We start from the raw sequence: 13,415 nt of genomic DNA, 5'->3' as shown, positions 1-13,415 counted from the left end.
AACATGCCACGGTCATAACATAAAGCAATTGCAGGTGAAATAAAAAACTGAAATAGAGAACTCCAGTGAAAGAGACTGAACCAAATCAAGTTGTAACCATAGAGAGAGAAAGGAATGACAACAATACAACATGTGATTCACAGTATCTATACAGAGAGTGTGAGTTTAATATGCACATGACTAATTAAACACTGTTCTCTAATGATTATAATACTCTTAGTAGACATGCTGTAAATTTAGATTTTATTAATCAAAGCTGACATTACCTAAGGTTTACATACACAGCACTAATCACTGATTTATATTGAAAACTCTGAGAGTACTATTACTTACTGATGAATGGTGCTTACTCATTACAATCCCATTTCACCTACATGGAAACAATTACTACAAATCAAGGCTCCTGTGATTGTAATACCACACCAATTTTTTCCAATCTGTACTAAGATACATCAACAAAATAATATTATGCACTATTAGTATTTAATGCATACAGTACAAATCTTTCAAGTGTCTGACCTCAGAAAGACACTGATACTAGAAATAGCAGATTATGACCAGACAGAACTATCACTTGAACTTTAGCTTTTGCTAAAACATTTACAAATGGTTCTTGATGTAGTTGATCAGTCCATTAGTTGATGAATCGTGGGATGAGACTGGATTCCTGTCCTGTAGCTCTGGTTCAATAGCTTTAGCCAGTTGCTTTCCTAGTTCAACACTGGAAATTTATAAATGACAATGTAACACATTTAATAATATATATATACATATATATATATATATATATATATATATACAGTACCAGTACATTTTTTTCTCAAAATTTGAAAGCTTTCAACTGAAACTTGATAACTAAAGCAGCAAGCAATAATATGGGGTGTAGGCAGCTCAACAGGACAGTACAATGTGTCACAACCGATATAACATTATATTTAAATGGGTCTAAAAGTATAAAAAAAGCTTTAAACACATGAACACGAAGACTCGTTTTAATAATAATTTATGAAATTTAATTAGTTGACTATTGTGGATGCAGTTTGTCTATTACTCAACTGACAGCTGTTTATTTATCCAATTCTATAACTTCACATTAGACATTTAGCAAAGTTCTCCCATTTTTAAGTTTCCACATTCTTCAACCCCTTTCACTACTTTTTTATTTGGCATATAAAGAATGCCATGAAATGGGAGTTTACTGCCCTCTTCCTACAACATTTCTGGTTTGTAAATAAGGGGAAAGTAGAGACTGGGATGTTTGAACGAAATTAAAAACTGGGTCCCTTGAGATATAAAACCTTGGAGGATTGGTAAAACTAGCCCGAAAACATTTAGAGTAGAGGACTGTGCTCGACAACCTTCATATATGAGGACAGTACTCCGATTGAAAAATAACAATACATCACACATTTACACTTCCCTCTAAGTCAGCTTGAAATGTAAATTAATTTTTTCCCCAATTTTTCCCTGCCATTTTGCAGGGTGACACATAGTCTCTCCTAATTCATTCTTACTGCTGCAAGAGAGTTGGTCTACTATGGTGTTCCCATTTTACAAGGCCTAAAGTTACTGGTATATATATCTGGTTTACACCTGTAACTTCTGTACCTCTTAGTGGCACATGTATCCCAATAAACTACTTGATGCTGTGTCCTCCTCTCACTCATGCACACAGCAGCCTACTCGGTGTTCATCCCCCAACTTATGGTGTGTCCTTTTCCTAATCCTTCCTTGGTCGTCTTCTCTCCCTCCTTCCAAGCCACTCTTTCACTTCTATTCTCTCAGTATGTTCATGCCACCTTAGCAAACCCTGGTCATCTCTTGCCAATATCTCTCTTTATTTCTGACTTTCTTATTCTCTGCATCCTATTTATCCCACATATGACAGACTAACAAATTTTCTATCACTTATAAATTGCTTTAGTCTCTTACATGTAACATCCATGGATAACAATGTCAGCATCAATGATGTCCTTAAACATCCCCATTTTTGTCTGCTAAGTCAGCTCTATCATTAAATTTCTCAATGCATATTTCAATTGGTTAACTTTTGATATAAAGAAAAAACCGTCATTTTGGAAAAAAATAAGGCAAAAGACGAGGAGCTCTTTTCATTTATAAAATTCATCCAATCCTAAGCTTTTGCTACAGCCATTCCAATTTTATAAGTCACCCAGAATGTTAGATGCATTGTCTGCAGACAATCCCTTTCTTGTAGAGCCCATATTCCTCTATATTGATGCCTTGTCCACAAATTTTCTCACTCTATCCTGGCAGAGCTCCAAGCACTCATCCACAAGGAGATGTCTCTTTCCCATATAATCTTTCATTCTTATCTTGATACAGTACTTTGTTCTTACTCTTTTTCTCACTTTGTCTCTCCAACTTGTTTTCATTTTTCATTCCATGGCCCATACTTAGTTCATTTTATTCCATCCTTTTGTTTCTTCAATTTCACATCCTTCCATCACATTTAAATACCTTATTCTGTCTACTCTTCACCCATCCTTTGATCAACATTACAAATTTTGTTTTCATTGGAAGTTTAAGCTCTAAATTTTGTAAAAGAAACATTTTCAATTGTGCCATTCTGCAATATGGTAGGAAAAAGGCCTAAAACAAATGAAAGACCAACCCTGTATTCCAAGTGAAGTGAAGCTTATATAATCTACCCCAGTTTAAAAGCATATATGAAATATTTTGGTAGTGAATTATTCTAGAACAAGAAAAATAGAGAATAAATTACTTACCCCCACTGATCGAAAGAATTTACATCCCAAAGTACACCTTGGGTGAAGATCTTCATTTCATACATGACAATTAATGCCCCCAGCGTAAATGGAGTCAACTTTTCTACCATAATAGAGTTAGTGGGGCGGTTGCCCTCGAACACTTTGTGGGGCAAGATGCGCTGCAATTTGTCAGCTGGCATGTTTGCCTTTTCTAGTTCAGCCTTGGCTTCTTCTGTGGTTTTTCCCTTCATAAGAGCTTCTGTTTGTGCAAGGAAATTGGCCAGGAGCAGCTGTAATTAAAAATTTGTATTTATTTATTTTTATTAAAGAAATATACTCCGTAATCAAATTATGTTCACATTGAAGAAATAATGCAAAAAAATTCAGTGGATAAAGTGCCATAAGAATGGTTCAAGCAATGAAGGAATAGCCATATCCAGACTGATGCATTGTGATAAAGCTAAGGGCTGGCTGGCTTCAAAAGTTTAAAAAGCAGCTGACCACTTCACAATGCTTTCGTGTGTTGCCCGCAATCTTCACACACTTCCAAACTTTTCTTTACTTCCAAATTCCAAACTTTCCCTAACAACTGTACAGTACACCTTTATTGTTCATAATTATCATATAGAATTAAAGAACATGAGTATTTTATGATTTAACTGAACACATACGACATGAAGAAATTTATGACATGATAAATCAACTGCCCGAGTGACCTTGTGCATGGTGGTGTGAGTGGAAAATCTACTTATCCTCACACTAGTGACAGTAGGTTTATATGGTGGTTGTAAGAGAATGATGACACACTGAAAGCTTATTTGTAGACTTAAAAGCATAGTTTAGTGTTGGAGAATAATAAAATGAGTTAGTACACTATATACAGGTATCTGCAGAAACTAATGTACTGTAATATGCAAGTACCATACTGTAGTCAGGTTTATTTAATTACTATCATTGTACAGATGTTCATGATAGTACAGTAAATGTTTGGCATTATGCACTTATAGTACACACTTCACCAAAGTTTCTTGGTCCCAAACATTTCAGCTGGCAGATACTTTACTGTGTGTACCAAGTTTATGTTCAATCCTCAATATCATTCCCGTTATCAAGGGAAATGACCTTCCACAGGACCTGTACAACACTGCAGCCCTCCTACAGTATAAATATTCTATTATCAGGTGTAAGTGAATACAGTACACTTACCTTGAAAAGGATCATTATTACACACCTTATGATGAAGATTGTCTGCAATTGGGTTGTGGGACTTTGCTGGAGCAATGAAATCAGCAGGAATAAGTCTGGTTCCCTGGTGAATCAGCTGATAAAATGCATGTTGACCATTGGTACCTGGCTCGCCCCAAACAATTGGTCCCGTCTTGTAATTCACAGAACGACCACTGCGTGTAACATACCTGTGAAAACATTACAACTTGGAGGATATCTGAAACACCACTTCTTTCTACCTCCATGCCTCCTTCTCTTTGCAGGTCATTTATAAGCTAGAAGAGAGAAAACAAGGAAAAAATTGGAAATACACTGTAAATTATATCCCCCAAATCTAGGTGAAAAATTTTGACCTCGTGGATGGACAACAATAACAAACTCTGCTAGCTCTCTGCCAATGGTAGTGACATAATTAGAAAAACAATTAAAAAATCTTGAAAATATAAAGTCATGTAGAGATATGTACTGTATATGGAAGTCTACATAAAATTCACATTTTGACGGCCATTCTCCATGTCCACGTAGGTTAGAACTAACTAATGGCAGCTGTTGGATAAAACCAGAATATGATGTTCCATTAAGCATAATTATGAAAACACTTACTTGCCATTGGACTCCATATCACCCTGCTGGAAGTATGCCGCGAATCTGTGAAGGTACTGATCGTAGGGAAGGAGAGCGTGTGTCTCGGCGCCATAAAAATTATGATACCACACACCCAGCATTGCCAAGATTACAGGAATCTGGAAAAACAGAAGACCTCTGTAGAGCTCTACCACAATCAATTACTGAAATTTACTACACCAGCAATTATATTTAAAGGTGATTCTATAAATATGGAGGAGAGCAGTGACTTCCCATTGTCAAAAGTTTCCAAGCCAATTTCATCTATTGTTGATATACAGTACTTTACAAGGAATTCCTTACAATACGAGCAGAAAGGAGCGACAAATTAATAACAAGTAAAACAAGAATGAAAGTACTGTGGTGGCATGGATTATGGTAGTATTAGTTTATAGAACGGGCCGAGATGTTTTATTACTTCCATGTTAATTCTGTAATCCAAATTTTACAACACTAATGTGAATAATTTTATTAAGAACTTTACCAATATTTTTTGATAAATAAAAAAGTCACAAGTTACTTACATTCTTTTCAAGTGGAGCAGTTTTGAAGTGGTTGTCCATAAAGTGAGCTCCTGACAATAGCTTCACAAAGTTGTCATATCCAATGTGTAGAGCGATGGAAAGACCAATGGCAGACCAGAGAGAGTAACGTCCACCAACCCAATCCCAGAAGCCAAACATGTTAGCTTCATCAATTCCAAAATCTTTTACCTTAGGACCATTGGTTGAGAGAGCAACGAAGTGTTTGGCAACAGCTGATGCCTAGTGAAGGAAAAACAAAGTTATTAAACGGTTCACGGTGCATACTACACTGTTGCTAACAATACCATCAGTTATCGAGTAAATAATTTTGTGATTACCCAGTAAGATATACGGTAACTTTAAAAAGAGAAACACATGTATACCCAGTAAATGCACCATGAAGAAAAATATTGAACCATTTACTTCCCGTGCAAGGCTTCAGGATTTTGTTGTGCAAGCAAGAACTCATATTATCCCTCTTCTCCCTACCATGAAGTTCACTTGCCATATTTACTGAACAACATCTGCTGGCTGTCCAACTAAAAAATTTCAATCTATCCCTTCAATAATTGTCTGTATCTACAATGCTTTCATCATTTACAACTAAGGAAACAATAATATATTTACATCTTTTGCAGTATCAAGGAACCAGTTCTTGGCAGATGTAGCATTGGTGATTGTTTCTTGTGTAGTAAAAGTCTTTGAAGCAATGATAAACAGTGTCGTTTCAGCATTCAGGATCTGAAGCAAAAAGCATTTTTTTTAAAGAAAGGAAACGAGGGATATCAAAAGAATATTGGAAATTTATATCTCAAAACAACAGTACAAAATATTTAGCTCAGAATAAAAAGACCATTAAAACCAGAATACTACTTACCTTCAGAGTCTTTGCCATATGCGTACCATCTATGTTAGAAACAAAGTGCACATTAGGTCCAATAGCATATGGTTTGAGTGCCTCTGTTACCATCAAAGGACCAAGGTCTGAGCCTCCAATACCAATATTAACCACATCTGTTATGGACTTGCCAGTATAACCTTTCCATTCGCCAGATATAACCTGCAAAATTAATAAAGGCTTAGAAGATGACCAATGTACATTTTCCTGTAGCATACACACAATAAAGTTTAGTTCTCTATATATATGAGCTGACAAGTGACTGACTTATTCATAAGCTTTCGAGTCAGTTGTGGTGAAAGGTTGTAAAAGCACACAAAACTAAGGGATAGGACAGTCCACACCCAGCATGTACTCATATTGAAGCCAAAGGAGGGCATTGCGGCTGATAAAACTAAATTTGCTGCTGCAACTGAAAGTGTCGAGAGAACATTGCAATCAATTCCGGTTGATAAGCTGCAGGGCGACGAGAACTGGCTCCCTTGCTATTAGACTTCCCATTGAGAAAGCTAGTGGAGAAGAGTTCCTATTTTAGTATACACTCGAACTCCATGGTGTCCGAACTTAGAAAAATCATGCTGAAAATGATAATTGATGGTTTTCCTACTAAATTTCCTGAAGACGAAATAGTCTCAAGCATTGCCGAGAAGAATACCGAAATTTAAGGACTGTTAAATAAAGGTTGCAATAAACTCCTGGTCTTGCTGGATCTCTCTGCAGCCTTTGACACAGTGGTGGTAAGTTTGTTGCTTCAAGATCTTTGGTCATTCGGTGTCTGTAATGATGCACTATCACTGCTTGAGTTTTATTTTTCAAAGCAATCTTTTTATGTGTGATGATTGGTGGAACCATTTCAGACCAGTTTAGAGTCCCACAGGGATCAATTCTTGGACCACTTCTGTTTACAGTCAATACCAGTACTGTAGTCTTGCATCTCAACTCAATGCTCATGGTGTTAGTACCTACCATTTCTAAGCTGATAATAAACAGCTTTATGTGCAAATGATAGATGTTGATGATATTGAGGAGAGAACAAAATCTGTGATGCTAGATATTAAGATCTGGATGGTTAGGTGAAAGTTTAAGCTCAATGATGGCAAAACCGAGATTATTGTCATCCAAGGAAAGAGGAGGGGTGACAGCACAGAAGATTTTGTTTCTTTTAAATTTGGGGAAAGAACATCTCAGTCCTATTGATTCTACTATATTCGTAATCTGAGTGTACTTTGACTCAAAACTGATTTTTTTTAACATCTTGTCAACTTCCGTTACTTCATTATGCACAAAATAAATTATATGATACTGTATATAATGACATTTAAACTTCTTGTAAATTAAAATGACATCCAGGATTAAAAGGCTGACTGAGCTGTGAGAAGGCACTTAACGATATTCCAAATACAGAGAGTTCCTTACTAATGGGAGAAGTGATCTTTAATTAAACTGCATCTCAAAACATAACTTTTTCATTAATAATGTAATCAAAATAATTTACTAATAAAATATATTATATTCCTGTATACTATATCAAGTAGAACATTATTTTGATCAAAACCAAGAATCATTACAGTCTTTTATACTATACATATGGCTTACCTTCCCACAAAACTCTTTCATGTGATCCAGCACAGCATTAACATCAGGCATGACATCGTTTCCATTTACCATAATTGGACTGTTGGAACGGTTGCGTAGTGCAATGTGCAATACAGCTCTGTCTTCTGTGAAATTAATCTTCTCTCCTGAAAACATTGCATCTCGAGAAGCCTCAATCTTGCGAGCTCTGGCCTAAGGGAAAAAAATCATTAGCAATGGTGATTCTTTTACATTAAACAATGCCATGAGAATTATTCTTTAACAGTCAACTTTATATCAGACAAAATAAATTGATGAATAGCTTACAGATAAGATAAAGAGTGAATATTAAAGATACAGTACACACAATTACATTTCTATAGCATAAAAATTCAAGGTCAACATCACCAAACTCAGGACAGACTATACTGTATACCGGGTATTTTTTCTCATTATACATCAGTAAGTTTTATGGGATAAATTTTCCTCCTCTTCCTGCTTCGATGCAATGGCTGGAATCAAAAGCAAAGTATCTCCCTTTCTTTGCTAGTATTGTGCTATGCTGTGCTGTATTCAGGTTTAATGTTGTACTGTACAGTACCAAATGTGACCCACAATGGTATTCCCCTTCCATAACAAGGCCCCTTGTACTGTTTGTGTCTGGTTTAACCTGCCACTTAGACAACCTAGGATCACACCCATCCCCAAAAGCAAATCTACACCTTATTCTTACAATAAATAAATGATCATTGTAGCTACTTACCAAATTCATCAACAGCTTTACAACTTCTTCATTGATTCGATTCTTGCTGAAGTCAAACAAAATTGAGCCATCTTCAGGTGTTGTCAAGGTGACACTGAAATTATTTAATACTGTACTGAACTGTATATCAAACCTTTGTATACTGTATTAATCCTTTTACTAGTTAATACATAAAATACTGCACAGGTAATCACAGCTAACCCATGCAAGAATGGAAATTAACTGTGAAATGGTGGTGATCACAATGATGATCGGACTCATTACCATCTAGGTATCTAAATGCCTAGTTGCTTGATTCACCTTCTTCTCACAATGGTATGAGAACTTCAGTTCATTGTCAACATACACACCTAGGTCCTTTTCATATTTGGTCTCCGTTAATGCTGCTGCTTCTTTCCGTTGGGACATATGATATGCCTCCTAACTGTTGGTACGATCTAAGAGCATCCTTGTCATTTTGTGACATTGAATCTTAGCAGCCATTCCTTTGACCACTCCTTAAGCTGACACAGACCTTTCTGTAGCTCTTCACAGTTCATTTGGCATTGTCCACAAACATTTGTATGGGGAGTTTATAGCTTCTGGCATGTCATTTATGAAACAAACAAACAATGGGCCCAGTACACTGCCCTGTGGTACCCTGCTTGTCACAAGTATGCATAAAGATTTTATGCCATTAATCACCACACACTGCTTGTAGTTACGAAAAGTCTCCGATACAAGCTATGACACTCCCACCAAATTCCGGACCCCTCTAGTTTAATTTTCAGCCTTTCATGGGGTATGCTGTCGAAAGCCTTTGAACTTTGCCAAGGCTTTTGGCAGCATACCCCATGAAAGGCTGAAAATTAAACTGGAGGTGTACAGGATTTGGGGAGTGTCCTAGCATGGATCAGGGACTTACTTTGTTGTACACAGATCATTCATTTGGTGAAATCTTTTTCATGAACAATAGGTGATACTTATTTAATGTACAGTACAGTATGTATTTTATTTTGCAGTTGTAATACCATAGTACCAGTATGATATATAAAGTAAATTTACAGTACGTACAGTATTCCTTTATGTTTTGATATTCTACTGTATATTCATTATGTTTGTATTTAATATAATGTGGTCTTCATTTATGTCCGGGAGTTAGTTAATTATTTTTTATTTACGGTTTACTGTAGTGTATCATTGTTTCAAAGGGATTTATTGATTCGGTTTACATACATATTTTCAGGAATAAATTAAGTTCATAAACTGGCATAACAAAGACATGACTGGCCACCCAAGCGGCTAACAAGCCGATCAGTGGCGAAGAGGATAAAATTAAAAAGTTAAAGTAAAATTGATTGCCTGTACTTTCCTCACAATTTATTCCAAGATACAATTTGCTATTTACTTTACAGTACTATGATTTTTATTTAATTTATTTTTTAACTAGGAAGAGGCAAATAGGCAATGCCTCTGCAGCTTTATAAAGTTAGGAAAAACAAATCAGTAGAGTAATGAACCACTAAGCGAATAACAGTACAGTATACTCAGTGGTTTGGTCCTGCTAAAATCAACTTAGTCTAGTGATGGTTTTTATCAATTTGCTGAAACAGAAAAGCCAAATTTTTATAACTTATCATTTCAGCTTGCTAGACATTCGGGCGATTGGTATGCCATTGATTTGGGGAGTGGCAAAGGCATGTAGGCACATGGAATAGGAGGGAAAAATACTTTATACATAACACTAAGGTCTCAACTTGTATTAAAAAAAAAAAAAAAAAAAGCTTCCCGATAATTAATCATGGAAGAAAACCAGACAAAAAGTTGATACCCCTAAAACAAGACAACCTATTCTAATGAGTTTGCTTTTCCATCTTACTGGCTGACACCACTCGGTACCTTGACCTACCTTCAACTGGTATTTTCTGCAAATCGTTCATTATAGTACGTGTTTCAATGACAAAATCTAGGGTTAAATAAATAATTTGATAACGAAGGGCAATAATTCTAGAGTACATGTACATTATCTTTGGGTTAATGGTGGACCCTTTTTTCACAAATGTTTCTACTGAACAAATTCAACCAATTAAACAATGTCACATTTACAGGAAGATATTATTATTATTATTATTATTATAAAAATACACAGTCGTACATTATTCCTGAAATCCGAAAACCAATTAAACAATACCTACAAGTATGCAAAATCAAAGATCTCCAATGAAAGTAAAAAATTCTAACATATTTTCGAATACAATTCTTACTCGAGTATGTTATCTTGACCATAATATACCAAAGTTTTATCCATACATTGTAAAAATAAATATAATACAGAAAATTTCTGAGTTATTAGCACATCTAGTTTCCAAGCGATTGAGACGATAATGTCTATTTCCATAATGTAAATGAAAACCTTGGATATAAATCTAAAAATAACACACACAAGAAAGCCATACATCCTTAAAATTAAAATTGTTCTACTGTACGTATTGTATTTAATTATTTTCGGATTTCAGCAAGCCACATCATCCGGCACTGAAGGGCAACCAAGGACGCCGTGAAGGTGACAGCAGTCATTGATCGCACTTCTTTAAAAGTTTTCTCCCTCAAGACTGACAAAATACAATATTATGACAACAGTTTCGTTCACTAACAGCAACCAACTGAGATAAAAATAATAAGTTGCATTGTATTTATGAAGACAAAATATAACTTTGGCAACTATGCTATCAGCTGGGACAGACCGGTATTTTCATTTCTGGAAAAATAAACTTACCTGTACTTATTGAATCTGTCAGGATCTTCTTTGAACATCTTGAGAATATTGATCTTACTGCCATTTGCATCGTAATAATCTTGAAGCGCCTTGTAGGCAGATTCTTCTGTAAGGAAAGCTTTACCCTCCATCTTCCTGGGATACTGGTCGTCCACTGACTGGCTGGAGCCTGGCTGAGCTGGCTCCACTCTGAGGCTCAGTCTGAGCTTGCAACCAACCTCTGAGTCTGAGCTTGCAACCTCCTTTTCAAATTTCGATGACACTGATGGTTGAATTTTTTTTTTACTTTCTTTGATTTACTTATCGACTTTATATTCTTCACATGTTTTTCAGTTTTACTGTGTCTTCCAAGCAATGTTACACTTCCTGCTATTTCACATTTACACACAGTACAAAATGCTTTATTCTCAGCTTTCTCACTTTTACATACCCACGAGGAAAATCTGTCGTCTTGTAACACTTCACTTGGAATTTATGTTCATATTTTACGTGGTGTCTCTGGACCACAATCACTTTCTGAATCAGTTGTATTTTACATTTCTCTTTTCCGGAAAAAATTACAAAATATCCATTGGAAGTATCGGTCTATACTCTAGTGCAGTGGTTCTTAACCTTTTTTGAGTCACGGATGTCATGATCGTGATGACGGCTAACCTGTAAACCTTAAGGATTCATATTACGCTCAAACGTCCACAAAACCTTCCGAGTCCCCCAGTGGAAACGTCCCCCGTTTTCTCTGTTTCCTTGATGACGTCATCGATAGGCCGTCTTTGTCTTAAGGGAACTTTGAATATAATCCGCGGACTTCGTAGCAAGACGCTGTATGTTGGGACCTGTTGCCATCCAACCCTTTGTAATCAATTTAATTTTGCTTTTGATAGCTCAGTCAGAGCATTGTTAGCATGCCGAGTGATGGCTGTACTAAGCAGAGGGGACTGTGATGAAGTTACGAAGTGGACACGTACAGAACATCTGCATTTGGTAATTTGGTTTATGCCACCGGCAGTGACCGTCTGACTGTCGCACTGTGACAGTCAGACGGTCACTCAGGCAACAGAGGCGCGTACACTAAACAGGCACTTGGATACTATACAATATTACTTTTTTGGTCAGTAGGTTTCGCTCACCTCGAAGTCTTTGAAAATAATTGATTGATTTATCAAAAAGGTAACTAAGTGTTGTAGAAAAATGTTTCTTTAACTTACTGGGGGAACTATCTCTTCATTTGACAGTTTTCACTACAACACTACAGTCTGCTAAAGCTCACTTCTACATCAAATAAACCGATTGTTATGATAACTGTCCATAGAAACACGACTTCGTTTGTTTTTATCTGCCTCTATTTTACTATCCGTGTAGCTACTAATTGTAACTATCTTTTTTTTTTACTTGATTTCACTACTCTTCCAACTTCGACCATGATCTCTACACGGCCAAAGTCTTACTCACATTTTTTTTTAACAAACTTATCCTTTTGGATTTTTCCAGGGTACTGTTAAGAACAATCTTTGCAATTTCTTTCTTTTGTGAATAGAAACCAAATGACCTTAACTAAAACAAGGTTTTGCTAATACAGTACAGAGCTCGTGGCGTCTTGGGTGATGTGGATTCGTGACGTATTGTAGATCCCATAAAATGGTCAGGAATTGGCACTGGCAGTAGCTTACTAGGCCGCCAGGTCAACCTAGCGGTACTGAGGTCAAGCATATTAGGGGAATGTAATTGTAAAGGATTTAACTGGTCAACATTTTACCTGATTATTTTCTCAAAATTGTCCCATTGCTTTTAAAATCCCTTCTGTCAAAACTGGTGGAATATACCAAAAGGTTTTACTATTCATTAGTTTCCAATATTTCGCGGCACACCCAAGGGGCCAAGAGATACTATTTTATGCGATACACGTGCCGCGGCTCCGAGTTTGGAAATCGCTTTATGGTCCTTTTTTTTTCTTTTGTCAAGTTACAGGGAAAGCTTATTCTATGATCTATGGGTTATCACTTATCAGGAAGTAATCTGTGAGACCCATGCCAGTAAAACACTCTGCAGATAAAACTTCCAATACAAGCAGTTGAAGCTTGTGTGAGGCTTATGGATTTTTTTTAAAGTTTCGTCATAAATGTAAGTTTATAATACAAATCTCTTTTCTTACTACCACACCCAATCGGCTCTTGCTTTATTGGCCCATAGGTGTGCTTATTGAGTCAGTTGATCACTTGATTGTGGATGGATTTTAGCCAGGGCCCTGGAAAGACACCTTGGTATTTTGGTGGCTGAAGAATATAAGTTAATTGAGTTATTGCGAACATACTTTTCATAT

The 13,415-nt window shown here is 36.2% G+C and overlaps 1 protein-coding gene across 1 annotated transcript; it reads right to left on the bottom strand.

Annotated features, from left to right (window-relative positions):
• Positions 1–222: 222 nt before the first annotated feature.
• On the bottom strand, positions 223–11,294 carry LOC121859732 (glucose-6-phosphate isomerase-like). The gene is made up of 10 exons (XM_042356686.1): positions 11,099–11,294; positions 8,344–8,437; positions 7,602–7,793; positions 5,985–6,167; positions 5,735–5,848; positions 5,108–5,347; positions 4,563–4,702; positions 3,964–4,147; positions 2,751–3,022; positions 223–721 (listed from the first exon to the last, which is right to left on the bottom strand). The coding sequence occupies exons 1-10, from the start codon at positions 11,227–11,229 to the stop codon at positions 601–603; spliced, it is 1,671 nt and encodes a 556-aa protein (XP_042212620.1). The 5' UTR covers positions 11,230–11,294; the 3' UTR covers positions 223–600.
• Between the last annotated feature and the right edge of the window lie 2,121 nt (positions 11,295–13,415).

Source organism: Homarus americanus, unplaced genomic scaffold (genome assembly GCF_018991925.1).
Source record: "Homarus americanus isolate GMGI-L3 unplaced genomic scaffold, GMGI_Hamer_2.0 scaffold2224, whole genome shotgun sequence".
Taxonomy (NCBI): Eukaryota; Metazoa; Arthropoda; class Malacostraca; order Decapoda; family Nephropidae; genus Homarus; species Homarus americanus.
This window is presented reverse-complemented; position numbering and strand designations above follow the sequence as displayed.

Bases quoted from the DNA above. Each gene is read 5' to 3' on its own strand.
- LOC121859732 (XM_042356686.1), bottom strand. From the start codon at position 11,229: ATGGAGGGTAAAGCTTTCCTTACAGAAGAATCTGCCTACAAGGCGCTT. The intron at 8,438-11,098 runs GTAAGTTTATTT...AAATAATTTCAG, and splicing joins GACAGATTCAATAAGTACAG to TGTCACCTTGACAACACCTG. The intron at 7,794-8,343 runs GTAAGTAGCTAC...TTTTTCCCTTAG, and splicing joins TAAAGCTGTTGATGAATTTG to GCCAGAGCTCGCAAGATTGA.